The 21,869-nt window shown below is 38.3% G+C and overlaps 1 protein-coding gene across 8 annotated transcripts in view; it reads right to left on the bottom strand.

Moving 5' to 3' along the window:
- The window catches only part of SYBU (syntabulin), a 116,786-nt gene that overhangs the window by 43,340 nt on the left and 51,577 nt on the right, over positions 1–21,869 (bottom strand). For all 8 annotated transcript variants that reach the window (XM_003903080.5, XM_017962249.3, XM_017962246.3 and 5 more), the window contains one exon: positions 1,158–1,355. In XM_003903080.5, the coding sequence (XP_003903129.2) occupies positions 1,158–1,355 (198 nt within the window). The remainder of the gene's footprint in view (positions 1–1,157; positions 1,356–21,869) is intronic.

Genomic DNA, 21,869 nt, shown 5'->3' on the forward strand with positions numbered 1-21,869 from the left:
CAACTAACGTTTATCAGGCACCACTAGGAAACAGAGGATTTCTTTTTCACAGTTTAAGTTTTCCTTGGTGACAAAAAGACCTAATATTTGGTTGACAAAAGCAAGATGAAGAATAATTCATTATGATGTATTGCGTACATCAACGACTCAGGAAGAACAGAAGCAGAAAGAGATGCTAGCATCCTATGGAAGAGGACACAGGGCCAGGCCTTGGCCTCATCACAATAAACCATCTGTAGCTCCTTGCACAATAATATCAGCACCAAAAAAACAAAAAGCAAACAAACAAACAAACAAACAAACAAACAAAAAAAAAACTTAGAAGACAAATGTAAGAAACGAGGACTCATGCAAGCCAGTAATCTGTCTTTTCAGCTTGTAAATACGAATAGCATAACTGTGACCGTTAAAGAGAATAATGCAATATAGAGGATACCTCCCAATGACGATGAACACATCCTTTTACTTTAAAGTAACCACTTCAGCTTCTCTAAAACTATCTTTGTTTATCTACTGCATGTATATTTCTGAGACACAAAGTATTCATTTACATAGTGCAGACTCTAAGAATTGACCTTTTCTGATGCTGCTGGCATTTCATTCACTGCAGTAATGACCTCCATTTCATCTTATAGCTTCTAATATTTTGTAATTATTGAACATTTATGTGTGTATATACATATCACATTCATATTTAAATCTCTAAAAGAAAAGACTATAACTAAGTTAGCAAGTATGCCCAGCTCTACATATTTGCATCAAGATAATGCCCAGCTCTAACCTGTTCTCTTCACAGTTTGTGGTCACTTATGATAGTACTAACTAATTGCTTAGTATAATTGAATCCAGAATTGCTCATATAGTTTCAGTGTTTGTTAAAACACCTAGCTTATATTTCTTCAACTTTTGTTTCTTTTCATAAAAAAAACTCTTTATAATGAATACACATGTCACTGTAGGTCACTATAGTTACTCAGTTCTTAAAAACCATTTCAGACAATAGTCCACTTTCTACCCTGCCTCCTTTCAAAATGATGCTTTGGATGCGGGGTGCAGTATTAGTGATCCCCAACTCGATATACAGGTGTCTAGTTTCAAACGTGAAACTTCTCCCATCACATTGTTCTAATGAAAGCATGGCGAGTAAGTTCACTGACCTGGTTTCACAAGGCCTGACTTTGATTCCTTCTTATATCGAGAGGACTGAATGCTTCCTTCACCAACCATTCCAATCGTGCATTTCTTTCTGGTGAAGTCTTCATCACTTCCAGGGCAAAAGCCAATGGGGCTGTTTCCAGCATCTGAGGGTGTCTTCACAGGAGACACTGACTGGCTGCTAGGACAGCCTGTGTCATCTAGAAGACAGGAATCAATAGGTGTTAATTGATGAGGAGGAAATCAATGATGACGATGAGAAGCCATGCGGTGCGCCACACACACACACACACGTGCTCTCGCACACATCCACTCTGCTTATGAAGCCCAGGTTAACTGCTGTGGGGACTCTCCCTTCATGACGCTCCTTCATTTCTCCACATTTTCATGCAAAACCTTTTTTTTTTTTTTTTCCAGACAGTCTCGCTGTGTCACCGAGGCTGAAGTGCAGTGGTGCGATCTCAGTTCATTGCAACCTCCGCATCCCAGGTTCAAGCAATTCTTGTGCCTCAGCCTCCTAAGTAGCTGGGATTACAGATGTATGCCACCAGGCCCGGGTATTTTTTTGTGTATATTTTAGTACAGACAGCATTTCACCATGTTGGCCGGGCAGGTCTCAAACTCCTGGCCTCAAGCGTTCCACCTGCCTCGGCCTCCCAAAGTGCTGGGACTACAAGCATGAGCCACCACGCCTGCCCCCTTGTAAGCTTTTTGACACAAATATTTCTGTAACACTCATTTTGTCAAACATAAAGTCATATCTGTTTCAACACTTTATATAGTGTGTTTTTGGGTCATATGTGTCCATAGATTTTTGGAAGTGTTTAGCAATAAGAAGTTCACCAGAACAACTAGGATCTTTAGGGTGAACTCTTCAGAGTTTATGTCTGGAAGGTAAAGTTACTTGAATATTATTGACCACATCCAGTTTTGGATCACTTGACCCATCAGTTGGTTAACAGAGTTTGAAAGATAAGTCATCTGACTTCAGGGTTCAAAGAAGCAGAGAGAAGTGATCCTGTTTTATCATACACACACAACCAAAAATACATAAATCAGATATATTGGTGTCTGGAGTAAACTGGTAAGATGAAAATGATATTCAGATTAGAAACATTCCTTTAACTTTCAAGTAACAGATTATTACCAGGGTGATTATATTAAGTTAATATGCACGATAGGAAGTGACCTGTGTAGATGCTTATTATTGAAACAGGAAAGTCATACTGCTGACTCCTAGAAATGCTTTCCATATTTATTAAAGTACTTATGATGGTTGGTTAATTCATTTGTATTTTAATGAGCAGAACTGAATTGGACCTCAAAGTCAAATCAATATTACTTAAAAGATCATCTACTCAAACTGATCAATTAGTGGTAAATTTACATTACTAAATAATCTTTATTATATGAAGATGTTTTGACGCCAGAGTTACTTTAGTAACTCATTAGACAAAACAACAAATAAAGACATTTAGTACTAATAACTTTTCAGACATCTTGTGAATATTAAGGGAGCTAAAATAACATGCCATCTACCAATGGCTATCTTAAAACTCTACAGCTTGAATAAAGATAGAAACAGAATTAGGCTTGAATAAAACATGGTGATTGCTAGAATCCATCTAAAGAAATAATTACCATTACTTCATTTTTTGGACTTTATTTCATTTTTCAATTACAAAATATCCCAATTCCTGGAACAGAGTGAACTTGGCACTAATAAAATGACTTATTTCTCTCGATAATAGCGTTTTGACTTTTCGGTGTATTAGCAGATGCAGGACCTCTGTGGTCTGTTTCTGGAAGTGAATGGTTTTTAGTGTGCTGCTCATGCCTGCAGTCTTTGGGCTCTTTTAAACATGCTGCGTTCTTCCTGAACTGAAGAAACTCTGGCCCTGAATGACAGGGTGATGAGGACCCTTCCTGGTGGCTGTTGCTCGGTTCTTTCATCATTCACTGCCCTTGCCTTTCCCTTACAGTCACACACCCCAGGCTTCAACCCAAAGATATTTGAGCTCCTTTTTAAAGGTGCAAAGCTGTTAATTACTCAGACACAGATTCCAGCAATTTTACAAGGCACAACAGGTCTGCACAATGTCTCAGGAGAGCCTCTCTTAATTCCTATCCCAAAGCAGATAAATGAATGAAATCTAATCATTCAACATTCCCTGTTGTCTTTAACATTATTTCCTTATGAATCAGTTCCATAAATCACTTCTTTTGAAAGAGAGATGTCCCCACAAAATAAAAGTCTATGCTTCAGAGTGTCTACCCTAAAAAACTCAGTTTTCCTGAAAACTCTCAGACTCATAAGGATAAAATTAAACAATTTCCAGCATTGAGAAATGCTGTCAAAATTATACCTTCAGTTCTATTACATTTTCTGCAGTTAAATGAGAAAGAATGTGTGCGCACCATGTTTTCAGTGCTATTCCTTTCAAGGATTAAGTGCTGGGGTCTGGTTAAAATTTGAGGACTGAAATTATTTAGAGTGGTGGCAGTGTGGAAGAGGTAGTAGCAATTTTTACCCTGCAGTGTGATACCTCACCTGTCATCAGTATTTACAGCCAGGATCTCCAGAAGCAGGGAAGGAACATCACACACCGGGGCCTGTCACGGGGAGGGGGGAGGGATTGCATTGGGAGTTATACCTGATGTAAATGACGAGGTGATGGGTGCTGACGAGTTGATGGGTGCAGCACACCAACATGGCACAAGTATACATATGTAACAAACATGCACGTTATGCACATGTACCCTAGAACTTAAAGTATTTAAAAAAAAAAAAAAAAAAAAAAACCTAAATAAATCCTGAACTTTGGATCCATCTTACAGGATTCAAATTACTACAAAAAAATCTCTTAACTTTCTACTCTTGTGCTTCATATGGTGTATGTAGGGGGGAATAATAGGAATATAAGACATGGTCTTTCATTGGTTAAATGAATATGTATCAAGTCCTGGCACTGAGCCAGCCCACAGGCACTGTACCCAGGCCCCATCCTGGTGGAGTTTATAAATAAGCCAAAAGGATCTGGGTACATGTCACTCACAATGCACAGTTCTTGTCAACTGGCAAGTCTGATAAAGTTAATCCATATCCAAGAAAATCTGTGGGTTATGTGGGAAGCCTGGGGCATTTGCCTGTTTTGTGCACCTGACACTAACAAAGGAATCTAGTTTCAGAAAGGGCAGGGCCATGAATTTTCCTACTACAGAGGGCACACTTGAGCTATGTGAAGTAAGACCCCAGCAAAGGCACAGAGCTTCATGTGCTAGGGAGTAATCTGAGGTATTTTTCTTTGTGCAACACGAAAGAAGTTATCTTTACAAGTCTTGTTTAGGGCTCCTTCTCTGTTCTCCCTCCTCCTCTCTTCCTCTTCATGGCCAGTTGCAAGCTGACCACAAGTTCAAATGAAGATAACACTCCTTTTCAAAATTCTATGAAAAATATTCTTAGTTCCAATTTATCTGAGATTTTTTTTCAAGACCTAAATGACTTCTGCTTCATTAAACAATGAAATAATTTGAGTATCTATCTACCACCTATCTATCTATTCTATCTATCTATCTATCTATCTATCTATCTATCTATCTATCTATCTATCTGATTTTTTTTAAGACAGAGTCTCACTCTGTCGACTAGGCTGGAGTGCAGTGGTGTGATCTTGGCTCACTGCAGCTTCCACCTCCTGGGTTCAAGTGATTCTCCTGCCTCAGCCTCCCCAGTAGCTGGGATTACAAGCGTGTGCCACCATACTCAGCTAATTTTTGTATTTTTAGTAGAGATGTGGTTTCTCCATGTTGGCCAGGCTGGTCTTGAACTCTTGGCCTCAAGTGATCCGCCTGCCTCAGCCTCTCAAAGTGCTGGGATTATAGGTGTGAGCCAGCGTGCCTGGCCACATTTACTCTGAGATTCTAAGAATAGTAAAGCCAAGCTGATGTTCTTTGGTTGTTTAGATCTAATCTTACCATACTAAACTACATGTAGACCAAGCACATATTAAAGAGATTTATTTATTAAACCTGTTTCAGTTAAACTATGTGAATGTGTCTTCTGTTTCCTGCTGCTGCCTGACTGCTGAATTTTCCTGTACAATCTATCGATTTATAAAGATAGATTTATAATTTTAGCTTTTATAAGTTATGTTAGTATAAAAAAATTATAGATTTCTTTATATGAATGATATCAGATTTCTAATGTGAGAAAACTCTAGGCAGGAAATTGCAGAAATACTGAATAATCTGCCCCCAAAGTGCAGGATGTTTCAAATTTCCAGAAGAATGACTGGCAAAACTATGAACATTTTAGTATGGTTTTGCCATAGGGAAGCTTTGCTCCAAGGTTTTAGGGAAGAAGATGTAGAAGACTGTTGGTCTATTAGAGAGAGAAGAATTTACATCACAGACATGTGTGTGTGCGCGCACACACACATACACACCCCTCTTACAGAGGGGGTGTATAAAACTCTTGCAGAGTTGAGTTTTTACATTTCTTTCTCCATTATTCGAGGTAAGTATAACTTTACTTAAAAAACATGGGACCACTTTACATGCTTTATACAGTGTGATCCATTTGAAAATATGGGGCAATTTCCTTCCAGGGGCTGCTATTTTAAATCCTCCTTAGACAGGTCCCGCATAGCCTCTGGTGGAACTCAGGTAAACATTACCCTCCTCAAGGCTACATCTAAATGATCACCTTCTAAGTAAAGGAGACTAATTTACATGTCTCCTTGATTTTATTAGAAATTGGTTCTTTTGTTGTTGTTCTTGTTCATTTGCTTAAAATTGGTGAACACACAGGATTAAGGGTAGTAGCAAGAATACTCACAGATCCAGGAACCTCAGAGGTTGTGGGCTATCTAAAGTACTGTTAAAAATATATGCCTGTGGAATGGAATAGTTTCTAAATTGTCATCAAGAAAATAAAAAACATGCCAAGTTCTATAAAGATAGATGGGAAAAAACAGCAACTATTACAATTTTGTAGCCTAGATGTTGTTAAAAAATGATGTTAAAAATCTGTATTTCCTCTTTCTTTACATTACAAGGTCTTTGAAATATAGGATATAGTTAATAATTATGCAATTACTTATAATTCTGAAAAATATGTGCCTAAGTACTTTAAAAATACTTTGAATCTCATTTTAAATGTACTTGCTAAATTAAATTAAATCTGTTGAGGTTGTTAAAATTGTAGCTTAACTTTTAAATTATAAAACATGTAATTCTCATTGTGTGAAATTTGAAGTACAGAAGAGTATAAAGAAGTGAAGAATAAAATAAAGACACACTATTCTCCTATAATTGTGTTACCCAGCAAAATATTTTCTGTTTGCTTTTTGTTTTATCCAATTTTCAACATATATTTTAGACAGTTTCATTATCTGCCATCGAAAATTTCTCCCTGGAACTTGCTAGGCTAGAAAGAAAGAAGCTATTAAAGACTAACGAGAACCAACGCAAAGGAGGCCTCATTGGTCAACAATGAAATAATTTGGGTACCAAAAAGAACAATAAATTCAAATGACTGATAATCACTGGATATATAAAAAAATCTGAGTTCATGGTCATATAAAAAACACATTATAGAGATAGAGAAAGGCCCCTTTCACCCCCAAAATGCCTAAATCCCTGGAAATCAATGGAAATGATCTAAGGACCAATTCTTTATATTGAAAATTGGCAATTAAAAGGAAATAATTAGCATATATTTTTATTGTAAAAAGTGTTCCTATATAAACTGTATCTCAGTAGAACTGAAATCATTCATTGTTATTGGAAAGTTTGTCCTTACAAAAGCATTCTGGCTAATGAAAGCAGATGGAATAACAGAAATATAAAGTTGCTATTCTGCAACCTCGAATGAAATAATTGATTTAGGCAACAACCCGTAATAGATAAAACCATTAGACAAAGTCTAATAGAGAGTTTACAGTGGAGGGATCAGGCCTTACCCAAATGTACCCATTGAGTCTTCTTCCCATCACCAACAGTGGGAAAACCCCTTTGACGGGATGTGAGATGAGGCATGCAGCACTCCCTATGAAGAATTCTTGACACACACAAACACACAATTGCCCCCAAATCCAATCAAGGCTTTAAAGCTAATAATGTTCACCTTATGAAATATATAGAAAACAGAATAATGAGTTAAATTAGAGATTGGCAAACTGCAGCCTGCAGGGCAAATTTGGTCCACTGCCTGTTTTTGTAAATACATTGTTATTGGAACACAGCCATGCCTAACCCTTTATATATTGTCTATGGTGGCTTTCAAGGCTACAATGGCAGAAAGTTGAATAATTGTAAGAGAGGCTATCTAGCCGATGAAATAAAAAATATTTGCTATCTGGCCCTTTATAGAAAAAGTTTGTTGACTTCTGGGTTAAATGATACTACAGGGAAGCAAATAGGCACTTTTGAGAAAATCTGGGATATTTCGTCATTCTCTGTCATACCAAGGAATTATGTTAATCATGTTAGAAAGTAAAAGGGCACTGTGATTATGTAAGAAAATGTGCTTTTTTCTTAAAAAAAAGTTATGCATGCTGAGGTACGTTGGTAGACAAGAAATGACATGATGTCTGGAGATTTGCTTTAAAATGCTTCCACAAAGAAAAGAGAGACATAACAAATACAGGAATATCTTGCTATCATTTGATCTAGATAAGTGGGTAATAAGCACATGAGAGTTCACTGCACTGTTCTCTGTTGTTGAGTATGCTTTTTAAAAGTTTCAAAATATTTTATTTGATTTCTGGAAAGCATTATCCTAAAGGAGTACTGATTTAAAATAGACATAAACATCACTTTTAAAATGTGTTTGTTTATTTTCAGACAGAGTCTCACTCTGTTGCCCAGGCTGGAGTGCAGTGGAACAATCATATCTCGCTGCAGACTCCAACTCCTGGCTCATGCGATTATTCCACCTCAGCCTCCCTAGTAGCTGGAACTACAGGCTCAGGTCACTGTGTCCAGCTTATTTTTATTTATATATATTTTTAAGAGACAGAATCTTGCTTTGTTGGACAGACTGGTCTCAAACTCCTGAACTTAAGTGGTCCTCCCACCTTGGCTCCCAAAATGCTGGGATTACAGGTGTGAGTCACTGCTCCCAGCCAAACACAGCAGTTTTAAAGACCAATGCTTCCTGTAGGAAGTATTAGTTTGTTTTAATTTTTCTCACTATTATTAAAATTGCTTTACTACACATTTTATAGATACATCCTTGGTCAAATCTTTGATGAGCTCACAAAATGTATGTCTAATGGAATTACTAAAACTTCCAAGAAGTTTGAGACAACTTATATTCCCATTATTGTATGAACATACTCCACTTATTAAATATCTGCCAATACTAAATATTATTTGCTTTTCATTTTTTAAGTTAATTAAAAATAAAATTTTGATGTCTTAATTTACATGTATTTAATTGTTTGTGAAGCTCAATGTCTTTGTATGTTCATTGACCTTTTAAATTTATTCTATGAATTGTTCAAATCCGTGATAATTTTTCTGTTTGGATGTTCAGGTTTTCTTACCAATCTGTAAGAACTCTTTATATATTAAAAGCGTCAACCCTTTGTCATATTTCACTGTATATTGTTTGCTTTTGACTTTATAATGTTTTTGACATTCAAACCTTGCTCTATTCTGTCAAATCTCTCCATACGTTTCTTTGTGATTTCTTCCAATACTTTTATGCTTAGAATGTTCTTTTATTACTTAAAGATCAACTAAATATTTGCCTGTACTTTCTCCTAGATATTTATAGTTTCACTTTCATTTAAATTAAATCTATCTGCAATCCATTTTAAAATGTGGTATGAGGGTTAGATGCTAACTTTATTATTAATATTGTAATTTTAAGGAAGTCTACCACATTACTTTGCAATGCTTTTATGATGAAAATTTGAAAGCAACAAATACTTTTTGCATAATTCATTTATATATTTCAAAACATTAGATTGCCCAAAGTGTGTATGTATCATAAACTTTCCTGATAATTAAACAAAAATGCCTAAAAACCAGTGCCATCAAACACATTTGGTGGCAATTATGATGACCAAGTCCCTATTAAAATCTTCTAGCTGAGGCTGGCAGATCGCTTGAATCCAGGAGTTTGAGACCAGCCTAGGAAACATGGTGAAACCTAGTCTCTACAAAAAATACAAAAATTAGCTGGGCATAGTGGTGCATACCTGTAGTCCCAGAGGAGGTTGCAGTGAGCCACAATTGCACCACTGCACTCCAGCCTGGGTGTCCGAGTAAGACCCTGCCTCAGAAATAATCTTCTTACACCAATTACAGGTAAGAATAAAACACCAAGTTCAAAAAATTACAACTATTAATAAAATATGTCTTCAAAGTCCAAGAAGCATCTCTAAAACTGCGGGCTCCTTTTTGAATGTAGATCTCAGAGCCCACTGGCTTTCAAAGATGTTGAACTAAACAATTCCAGAAGACACTTAAAAATAACATTAATGGAGGAAAATATGATTTTGTGCCATAATGTTTTGAAACATTCACTTATGGTTTGATTCTGTTCGATGTTCAGTTGTATAATTATTTTTTGGGGGGAAGTTATTGCTAGTTTAAAGAAACATTATTTTAAACTATATGGAAATCTAGTTGATTCTCATGAACAATGGAAGCATTTACTGACTGCTTACTCATCCATTCAACAAATATTTATTGAATATCTACCATGTGTCAGACACTAACATAGCTCTTATTATGCTTATTGCTCCAGATACTGGCATTTTTGAAGATAGTTTAATGGAGATAGATAACATGTCACAACTTAAACTCATGATTAATATAAACCATGTGAAATTCTTATCACAAACCTTTCAGTGCATTTATAAGGCAAGAAGACTAACATTTATTAAGTACCTGTCATGTGGCAAATGCATTAATTATTATCATATAATTTTAATAATATGTTACTGTTGGAAAATGGAGGCTCAGAGAGGTTAAAAATTTCATGGGCCCAGAGCTGCTGGGCAATTGACTCAGGATTGAAAGTCAGGTTTGTCTGACAAAATGCCTGTTTGCTCACCACTGTAAGCTAGCTGTTTTCTAAAGTTTTCAACTTATGTTTGTTCCAAGAGGAAACATCAGCAATTCTGGGAATGCCCAAATTAAAAACAGACAAAGGAAGCTGCTAGAAAGAACTCATCCCATAATAAACAGCCCACAGAAATTGGAGGCAAGAAACTCTTTCTAGTTGTTTCCAGTATTCCTGCCTCAACACATGTAGCCATATAAAATGTGTGCCATTTTGATAATTTTGAATTCTAGGTTTTCAATAGCACACATTGAATTTCTATTCCTTCACTCAATTTTAGCATCTTTTTGTAGTGAGAACTCAGAGATCTACAGAGCTCTAAAATCTGCTTCAGTATTATACAACATGTCACTAACCAGTGGCTGATGTTGAAGTGTATACATCTCATCCTTTCATCCACTTATTTTTTTCTACAAATAATTATTGATTCCCTACGTGTGTCAGGTATTGTTCTAGATATTAGGCAGGTAATGCTGAGTGAGACACTAAGATCCTTGTTCTTAACAAGTTCACATTCTAGTGATGAGGAGAAACAGTTAATAAGTTAAACAAAATACATAAAAAGATATTTTGGGGCCAGGTGAGGTAGTGATAGCTCATGCCTGTAATTGCAGCACTTTGGGAGGCCATAGTGGGAGGATAGCTTGAGCCAGGACTTTGAGATCAGCCTGAGAAATGCAGGGAAACCACATCTCTCTTTTTTTTTTTTTTCTGAGACAGGGTCTCACTCTGTCACCCACGCTGGAGTGTAGTGATCAGGGCTCACTGCAGCCCCCGTCTTCTGGGCTCAGGTGATTCTCCCACCTCAGGCTCCCATGTAACTGGGACCAAAGGTGTGTGCCACAACAGCCAGCTAATTTTTTCTTTTTCTTTTTCTTTTTTTGTAAATGGGATCTCACTATGTTGCCCAGGCTGGTCTCCAACTCCTGGGCTTAAGTGATCCTTCCACCTTGGCCTTTCAAAGTCCTGGGATTATAGGCATGAGCCATTGCACCCAGCCAGAGACCCTCATATCTACAAAAAAAAAAAAAAAAATTAAAGCTAGCTGGTCATGTCTATAGTCCCAACTGCACAGGAGACTGAAGTGAGAGGACTGCTCAAACCCAGGAGGTCAAGGCTGCAGTGAGCTGAGGTCATGCCACTGCACTGCAGCCTGGCAGACAGAGTGACATCCATCTCAAAAAAAAAAAAAAAAAGATATTTGGGATTTACTGTTAATGAAGTATACCCGATGATATTATTTAGACTAGGTGGGAGGTGGGAAGCTACTTCATTACATGTATTGTCATACAAGGCTCCTGAAGAGGTCATTTGACTCTAAACCAAAAAAATGAGAAGGCAATAATCACACAAAAGGCAGAGAAAACAAGGAAAAGAATTCCAGGTACAGAGAATAAGTACAAAAAGCTCTGAGATAGGCAGGAATATGGTGCATTAAGGAAACCAAAAAGAAGAAGAGCGGTGGGGAGAGAATGATGATGCCGGCAAAGGGATGCAGCAGCCCAAGTAGTGAAAAATTTTAGGTCAGTTATCTTGACTTTTATCGGAAGTGCAACAGAAACTGCAGTGTGCACTACGCATGAGATAACAAAAATTTAGCCTGTGCTTATAATGGAGAACAGACTGAATCAGTGATAATATATCTAGCTAATATTTACTAAGTGCCTATTAACTACCAAGCACTGTTCTAAACACTTTACTTCTAAACACTGTTCTTAAACACGTCTTAACTAACTTAATCTAATATCCCTCCGAGATAGGCACTGTTGTCATCCTGATTGGCAGGGGTCATACAAAACTAGCACTAGTGTTTATGCCACCTGTCCAAGCTTATAATCAGTAAGTCACAGAGTTGTAGTATGAATCCAGACAAGCTAACATCAGAGCCTCTTTGTTAACCACTATGTTGCATGGCTCCTTTAAGAATGAAAGGAGAGAAGCAAATAAACCCATTTGGAGGCCACTACCATAGTAGAAATGAGAGGTAACAATGGCTTGACTCAAGTGGTAGTAGTGAAAATTGAGAAAAGTAGATATGTTTGAGATAAATTTGGAAAAATAATTGAAAGCATGTATTTATAGTAATGAAAAATGGGAAAGGATTAAGAATGTCTTCTAGGTTTTTTTCCTAAACAAGTAGGTACATGGCAGTCATTTCTGAATTGGAGAAAAATGCGTTTATGGGTGTGTGGGGGTGAAATCAAGAATTCTGGTTTTGCTATGTTACATTTGAGACACAAATTAAACATGACCTTGGAGATATCAAGTAGGCACTTGGATAAGTGAGCCTGGGACCCAGGGGGGAAGTCTGGAGCATCACCACCCTACAGGTGAGACTTTGAAAGACACAGGCCTGGATACAAGCCCTTGGGGAGGACAGGAGAAGAGGCCAACAAGGTGACTTGAAAGGCAGGAGGAACGCTCAGCAGAGCGGTTCACAGAAGCCACGGAGGAAAATCTTTCCTAGGAGGGGGGCTTATTCAATTATGCTGAGTGCTGCTGAGAGGTCAAGGAAAATGAGGGCAGACAAGGGGAATATTAGATTTGCCAACGTGGTCACTCACGTGCTTGCCAGGACACATTGTGGAGGCAGGATTTTGGAGAGGTTTTGCCATGAAGAGGAGCAGAGAAACAGGATGGCAGTTGCAAAGAAATGGGGGGGGGGGGGTCTTTTGCAAATGAAGGGCAGTTGTAAAGAAGGAAGGGAGCTCTTTTTTCTTTATAGATGGGGCGTGCGTAGGTGCTAATGGAAATTAGCTTGTCAGAGTGACTGAAATGAACACCTCACACTAAGACATGTAACTTACATCCACAAAAGCAGAGTGGAGAGTGGAGTAATTATTTACCGAGTGCCTTCCTTGTTTCTTGGAGACAAAATAATCACTTCACGGATAAACATTCCCAGGATTTCTGAGCTATTTTGGAGCTTCGAGTGCTCCCATAAAAGTCACTCTGGTGAAGCCCTGGGCAGTAAAGGAGGACGCAGGGCCAGGTGAGGTAAGCTCCATCTCTGCAGACGACTGCGTGCTTTCTCTCTGGAACATGGGCCGAGTACTTGGTTTCTACCAAGCATCAATTTGTTTGATTTGGACTAGCAGCCCATGAAGAAGGAATCTGGAGGAGAAAATATTTGGTCCAAATATTTAATGTAGAATGAGTAATGAATCTACCTAGATGTTCTGGTGAGGGAGGAGTTGGTGTTGAAACTGGGAAACAGAGGGTGACAGAAGAAAACTGAGCCCTGGCATGGGGGTGGTGAATTTGTCTTTCAGAAGAACTTTATCTTATTTTTTCTTTCATACGGTTATGATCTTTCCAAAATAGGCATGTTACAAATCTTTCTGACCTTCCCTCTCCTTAGCATTATGGGTTTATTTGCAGTTTCTAGGCCATGCCTTTTTAAAGGCTGTTTCTTTTTTAAGTTTCCTTGGTAGGAGAAGATAAAGGAGAGGGAGAAGAAAGAGAACTAGAAAGGTAGGAAGGGAAGAAGAGAGAAAGAGAGACAGAGAGACAGAGCCCAAGAAGTTATTTCTCTTCTTTTTTTGAGACAGAGTGTCACTCTTGTTGCCCAGACTGGAGTGCAGTGACGTGATCTTGGCTCACTGTAACCTCCCCCTCCAGGGTTCAAGCGATTCTCCTGCCTAAGCCTCCTGAATAGCTGGAATTACAGGTGCCTGCCACCATGCCTGGTTAATTTTAGTAAAGTTGGGGTTTTGGCCATGTTGGCCAGGCTGGTCTCAAACTCCTGACTTCAGATGATCTGCCCGCCTCGGCCTCCCAAAGTGTTGGGATTACAGGCGTGAGCCACCGTGCCCAGCCCCAAGAAGCTAGTTCTTAACCTCTTGAAAAACTTATAATAAAATAACTACAAACTACTTTAAAGGCATCTGAATTAAGGTGAGCTGTCTTGTAGCAATGTGAGTATTTTTTCCTTTCCTTTCCATTTTTCTTCACAGTAAGTATCTGAAAATGGTAATGGTTAAGATAGGGTAAGGGATAAAAATGAAAAAATAAAAAAATAAAAAGCACTGTTCATCATACAGTTTACGTAATTGCTACATCTGAGTTTTTTCTATTTTGAAAAAAAGAATTGTTTTAGATAACATTTATATCATGGAATTTACTTCCTTTTTAGAAAAAAGAACAAAGGAAGAAAGCAGAGTCAAAGAAAAAATATAGTCTAATTACAGTGACATTCATAATACAAAATTCTAAATTATGAAAATTAGTCTCATAGACAAAATGTTCACCCACAGAAGAATAGTTGAACAAATTATGGTCCTCCGTAGAGTGACACGCCATGCTGTCATTACCATGAATGAGGGGGTCTTCCTTGTGCTGACAAGCAATGACAGGTGCAGGTCCTGCCTGGAATATGCATTCCTTGAGGGCAGGAAGAGCCATGCCAGTAGTGTTCATTGCTCTAGCTCAGCAACTAGAAAACTGCCTTGCACAGAATAAGTATTCAATAAATATTTGCTTAATGAACAGAAAGGATCACAGATCAATATAGCATGATTTCACTTTGGCAAAAAGCAAAGCAAAATACATCACATAAATGTGACTAGCTCCAGTCTCATATATGCGTTTGTATATTTTATAACAAATATGTTTTTGTTACTTCTGAATTTAAAAATAAAAATATAATTAGCATTAAAGAAAATATAATGCTCACAAACACTCCGGAATCAATCAAAGGGTAGCCTAAGATCCAGAGGGTCTTAAGAATTCTGAGTTAGGTCAGTCTCTAACAGTGATCCTATCTGACTGGTCACCCACACACAAAAAGAATAAAGACTGAGCCAGCTGGTAAAGAGGCAGAGCCCAGAGAAAATCCACACTGAGCAGGGAAAGGTTGAAGCATATGATTTCTAATGTGATGGGTGAATGCTGTGTGATCTCAACAATAGCACAGGTGTGCATTTGAAAACTTGGTTTGGGTTCCCTAAAAAGAAGGAACAGTCAACCTGAAATAACAGGTCTCCTTCTGGAGCCAGAGAAGCCTAGCAGCTGGCAGGGAAGCTTCAGAGCATGAGGACTGTATCCAGCAGTGGCCAGGGCACCAGGTTAGGAGGCATTTTCTGCTCTAGTCAGTGGGAAGAGACTGGGACTTTCTCAGAATAAAAACCACCTGGAGGGTGGGGTAGGGTGGTGACTAGTGTCAAATGAGACTCCTGGGAAACACGAAAATATGGCCTATACTAATTATCTTTCTTTCTTCCTTCCTTTTTTTTTTTTTTTTTTTTTTGAGACAAAGTCTTGCTCTGTCACCCAGGCTGGAGCACAGTGGCACAATCTTAGCTCACTGCAGCCTCCACCTTCCAAGCTGAAGTGATTCTCATGCCTCAGCGTCCCAAGTGGCTGGAATTACAGGTGTGTGCCACCGCACCCGGCTAATTTTTGCATTTTTTTTTTTTTTTTTTTTTTTTTGTAGAGATGGGGTTTCACCATGTTGGCCAGGCTGATCTCTAACTCCTGGCCTCATGTGACCTGCCAGCCTCTGCTTCCCAAAGTGCTAGGATTACAGGCATGAGCCACTGCAACTGGTTGTAATTACCTTTTAGATTGTAATCTGGGCTACTCATTTTTCTGATGGTTTTTGTGACTGAAAAATAACAATTAGAGAAGACAGTACTCCTCACTGCTCCCTCAATATGCCCTGCACTTTTAAGACTCTGCTTTTACCCACATTGATCTCTCTTTTTACCATTTTATGCTTTGCTTCTCAAACTCCTACACAACCTTCAAAACCTTGCTTATTTGCCAGCTCTTGAGTGGGGCATTTTCTGGTTTTCTTAGCAAGAGACCTCTCTTCTAGATGCCCACAACACCAGAGTCATGGTTCTATTGTGGAGCTTACTCTTTTTGACATTTAGAGACGCTAAACTCCTCAGGACACGGATGTTTTCTTCATCTAACCAAGCTATTTAATAGAGTACCGAGTACTTTTCTAGTTGTTTTATTTCCCCAACTACTAAGATAGTGCCATGCTCTCAATGTATTTTATAAATGAGAGAATTATTCACTTGTTCTGTTCTCATAATTATAATTTCTACCAAATTCCAACAAATGCTTACTAAGCAACTGCTAGGAGTGCAGGGGACTATATCGTTCCTGCCTTCATAGGGTTTACAGTCTTGGGGAGTCAGGTAACCAAATAAGAAATTTTAAAAATAGGCTGGGCATGGTCGCTGGTGCTGTAATCCCAGCACTTTGGGAGGCTGAAGCAAGCAAGCAAGCAAGCAAGCAAGCAAGCAAGAAATTTTAAAACCAGATAATGTGGAAAGCACCTAACCTGGACACTGAAATTGATCCCTCAGCTTCTTACTCTGATCTATAAATATACTTATTTGTAGTCACATCCAGTCTTACTTCTTTTCTTCTAATTTCTGTATCTTTTTTTTGGTCTACCTCGGCCTTGTTAGTTAATACTTCTCCACTATTGTTATTATTTATCTCTCCCTTGATTTCTTTCTCTCTGTTTTATTCTTTACTGTTTACTTCTCAGTTCAAAACGTTATCAAATATCTGCCACTTGATAAACACCTGATTTTCACTGTAAATGCAATATTTGTTTTTATTCTATTATCTGTTCCCCATCCCAGTTAAGCCCTTTTTAAAAAAGTTGTCTATACTTTGTTACCTCTCACTCATGTCCCAGTTGATGGGAGTTTGATACATTCCATCTCCTGCTCACCACCAATTTGCTGCAACTGTTTCCGCTGCAACTGTTTCTGCTGAATATCACTGATAACCTAATGGTCTGATCCTTGAGCACTATTTAATGCACATTTTACTTAATCTTGCCATGATATCTGAACCTCTTGGCTACTTAATTCTTGAAACTCTTTTCCTTTGGAAGTGGAGACTTCGTCACACCTGGGTCTCGTGCTTTATTCCTGAATGCTCATTCTCAGGTGTCTTGATTTCCTTTTCCTGCCTCCTCCTGCTATACCTCAGAGTCCTTCCCCTGGTCCTCTAATTTTCTTCCCCATGCACTCCCCAAAAGTAATATCATCAAAACCCTTGACTTCTGCTCGTCACCATCTTAGAATTTTCTTTAGGGCTCCAGACTTTTGTCTAAAATTCTACAAAGCCTAAATTGAGCTAATTAACTTGACTCCCTGCCCTTCTCTCCAGTCCTGCTTTCCATATTATTCATCCAGTGGAGATTTAGATACAATCCTTCCCCTTCACCTTCCATTTGCAATTGGTGACTAAGGCCCATCTGTTCTAGTCCCAAATCTCACACATGTCATTTATCAGTTCTTCACTTAGACTGTAGCAGTGTCCTTCAAAGCAGGCAGACTCCTGCCCCCTCCCTGTCCAACACAGAAATAGGAAGATTTTCTAAATTATAAATGTGATCTAACACTTCCTTGCTGAAAACCCTCCACTAGCTCTGCAAGATCTTTAGAAATTGCAAAATGGCAGCCCATGATCCATATTCACCTATGCACACATGCTATTTGTCCCACAGGGTTAGTTTAAAAGCTGCATTTTTAAAATTCTTAATATGTTTCGTGATGGCATACATGTGCAGTTCTAGAGTTCTCGCTGTTGTCTTCTATCCAGGTGGCCTCACTCTTTACATTACTTGTGTAGTTCCTGTATGGACCCTTGAGCTCATGGAAGAAGCTCTGTGCATGGCATAGGAGGTCTTGCATGATCTGGCCTGCCTGCCCTTCTGTCTCATTTCATGCTTTTAACTCGAGTTTGCTGATGCCAAGGCTCATGTTTATCTACTACACCATACTAACTAATGTTACTTCTTTTCTTCCTTGGGCTTATGAAATGTGAGAAGTGCAAATAATACATGGAACAATGCAAATAATAAATGGAACAGCAAACTCAAATTATAAGGTAGGAGTGTATGTGGGGTGGGTGTCAATGAAAGGGACTGGGACACAGGTGAGTAAAAGCAGTAGTGTGGGAATCCCATCCAGACGGGATAATTTGTCACCCCATTTATCTCAGTGTCCGGGTTAAGGCAGTAAAACAATTGATTTTTCTAATTCCTGTGTATCACTCATTTTTGTAGCCTAAGCACAATTCCTGATCCTTTGCAGGCATTTAAGAGATGCTTACTGAATAAACATGTTTTGGTGAAGGCTTGCAAAACGCTGAATGTCCTATCACTTCCAGGCCTCGGCTTCTTTTTTTTCTGCCTCCTTCAGTGTATCTACTGGGTGTTCAGGGTACAATCTTGGTATCAGTGTACCCCCTTTTTGTGTACCCCCAAATCATCCCAATATCACAAAAGAATATGCAAAATAGTAAAAAGTATAGATATAGTGAATTCAGAGAGAAGATTAATAGGAAAATAAAAAAGGAAATTCTTTCTCCTTCCCCTTACTTTGCTACCATCTGAACACAAGTTAAACCTATTATGTAGACATAAATAATATTATGGCTAAGACTAATGACATGGGACCAGCGAATGTAGAGTCAGAAGCTATAATTTCCGGGGACTGTGGAGGCATCCTTCCACATCCACCTTGCCCCATGCTCATTGGTTTAAACAGCCTGGCTGGCCACCATTTCTACCATCTTTGATCCTTATTCATTTTGCGATGCTATTTTGGGCATACCCCTCATACACCTCATACCAAATCCTCAGATACACACAGACCACAAAGAAGTGAGGCTCAGCCTTCAGAGTGCACAAGAGTTGCCTGGAAAGCCTGTAAAACGCAGATTCCTGAGCCTTTTCATTTCAAGACAATAGTTTTGGGCTAAGGCCATTGTATCTGAGTTTTAAACAAGTTTCACTGAGGATTCAAAAGTAGGCAAACACCATACTCTAAAATTGGAAAACATTCTCATAAAGACAGGTGTTTTAGAACCTGAAAGATTTTTCAGGTTAAGTACCTTAATTTGCTTTCAGACATAGTCCAGTTCCATCACGTGTTACCTTTCACCATTCCTACTGCTAAGAATTGTTTATTAGATGACAAAAATTTTGCTCTTGGCAAACTGCAGTTACTACATTCTCAAAGAAATACTATATGCCTTTCGTTTATAATCTATTTCATTAGTTACATGCTTCTGTGGTGAGGCGGCTAAGCATTTGAAATATTTATTATACAACATTTCCTAGGTCTCATACTCATTAAAGTGATACTAAATTGATAGGGTCTTTTTTTTTTTTATTAATTCACAGCAGGGTAGCAGTCATTCAACTGTAGTATAATTTGGTATTGCAGCTCACTTCATTTTAAGCAGTTCATCTCAGTTCTAATCATTATGTTCAAAGCTTCACTCTATCCAGATGCCAAGTTTCCCCAACTGTACAAAAGCACAGGAGAAATATTTCTGTTTGGCAAGGCCTGGCAAATTTTTGGAGGCATTGTCATGCCTCAACAGGGCACCAGTCAGGTTATAATTTGCCTTAATTGCTTGTGCCGCAAACAGCAACAATAATTACCTCTAGGTCATTGGCACTCAAAGAAAGATTTCTTCCCAGCTACGGTAAGTAACAAAATACTTTCTGCAAACACCTTACTTGGGATTAGACTGCAAAGAATCTCAGATTTTGACCACTTAAAAAAATTGACCTGGTACATGTTTTTAATGTGTTGAGTTGCACGCTTGCCTGTGTATCTGTGTGTGCACATTACAAACATGAAAATAACTCAGATAAATTACTGTTCTCCCATAAAACAACTAGTCTTCTATCTGCATAATTTGTTCCACCTGCCATGTTTACAAGGCGCCCCAAGGAGAACTAGCTTAAAAGCCAGCAATCCATCTGCCTCTCAGTTCTAAGGGGGTAATTATTGCCTCAACTAAGCAAAGAGGAATGCACAGCATGCTGCTAACCATGTCAGGTGACTGATGTATGTGCCTGACACACTCACCCAGGTCATCGGCTTTTCTAATAGTGGCTGGGGTCATGGTACAGTAACAGACACAATTCACTACTTACAGAAAAGGGGGAGAAAAATGGATAGAGACTATATTCAATGGGCCAAACCCAGAACACAAACCAACAATGTGGGCTTTACCACTTCTTATGTTAAAAACAAGAAACATGGGGGAGAAAAGACAGGTTAACTTTATGCCAAAACACTGGTTTAAACAAACAAACAAACAAACAAACAAAAAACATTTTTTTAAAGGGGACGGGAAAGGAGATGTTTTGTTTCTATTAACTTTCTATTAACTGTACTTCCTTACATATTTTTAAAATAAAGCATTAATTAATATTTATTAATAATGTACAATGTTCTACTTGCTGTGCACACAAAATAGGGCCTGGCCTCTGATACAGTATAAACTTAACTGTCTCCAACTAAGGTCATAGTGACCAAGACTGAGTACAAACTGTGAGGAATACTGTTTGAAGACTAGAATGATGTCCAAGCACAAAAACACTCATGTGCTGATGAAATGCACAAAACACATGCAGATCTTCAAAGAAATTCCGCTATGAAGAAGTGATTAAAAAAAAATAAAGAAAAAGAGCTCTTTGGGGACACACCCCAAATGAATTGCAAAAGGTCACACACAACTTCTTCCCTCTGAAATAAGGCAGAGACAACATACAAATTAGCATATAGAATATCAAGTCATTAAGTGTTCCTTGCCAAAGCTCCCATGGGAAAGCAAGAGGGAGGCAGTGGAGTGTGGAAGGAAAACTGAAAGTGAGTAAAAACGGACAGATCACTTTGGAAATATTTCCATTCTTTTCATTTCACAGGCCAGTAAAATTATAAGAAAAACTTGGGGGTGGAGTAGAGAAAACATCAACACTGAGTTGTCATTTATTTTGCCAAAGTAGAACTACCATCCACTATCATGAGTTTTGTTTCATTACAAATGATAGAAAAGCCAGATTCTCAGAATAAAGGATAATTCTTTGTATTAAGTAAATGTTTATGAAGCTCATTACATTATCTTTTTTTTAAAAAATAAAAATTTTAGAACATATGATGCTCTTCATAATTAATGCTTTTGATATAGATTTGGGGAAAGAGTCTCCAGTTTGCAGTTCTGAAAATGCAATTTTCAAATTAAATTTAATTGTGTTTGAGGTGACACCTTCCTCTATTATTTCATTACCAAATTGTAAGAATTCCCCTAACAATGCATGGCTCCTTTTATATGAGTGAATGTGATTTATAAAGAAGATAAGCTAATACAGGGGGATTACCGGAAGGTTGTGAAACTATGATGACTATAGATCTCTCTAAATTATTTTAGTTTTGTTCTAGTAAAGGATGATATTTTTAAATATTTGTATGCACCTTGCTCTCTGACTTAATTGCCATGATTAAGCAAATGAACACACATTCTGGCCTCAGTGTTGGAGTGGCTGGATTAAAACAAGCGATTTTCCCCTGCTGGTTGAACAAGTCTTACATTCTCTATCTCACTGCCTGCAGCATTAACACTCCCCATAGTACCAAACCCATTTATTTTCCACCCACCAACCAGCCTCCTAAAGCATCATTAACATGCCCCCAAAGGCCTTGCTGCTGTCAATTTTAGCCCGCACAAGCACTCAAAAGCTTTTGTGGGGTTTATCAGAGTTCTGTAGGAAAGGAAGGGAAAGGCATTAGACTCAAACCTTGGGGAACTGACAACACAGGAAGATGAAGAGAAATGAGGGAGAGGCTCAGGAATGGAGGAA

Source organism: Papio anubis, chromosome 8, assembly GCF_008728515.1.
Source record: "Papio anubis isolate 15944 chromosome 8, Panubis1.0, whole genome shotgun sequence".
NCBI classification, from domain to species: domain Eukaryota; kingdom Metazoa; phylum Chordata; class Mammalia; order Primates; family Cercopithecidae; genus Papio; species Papio anubis.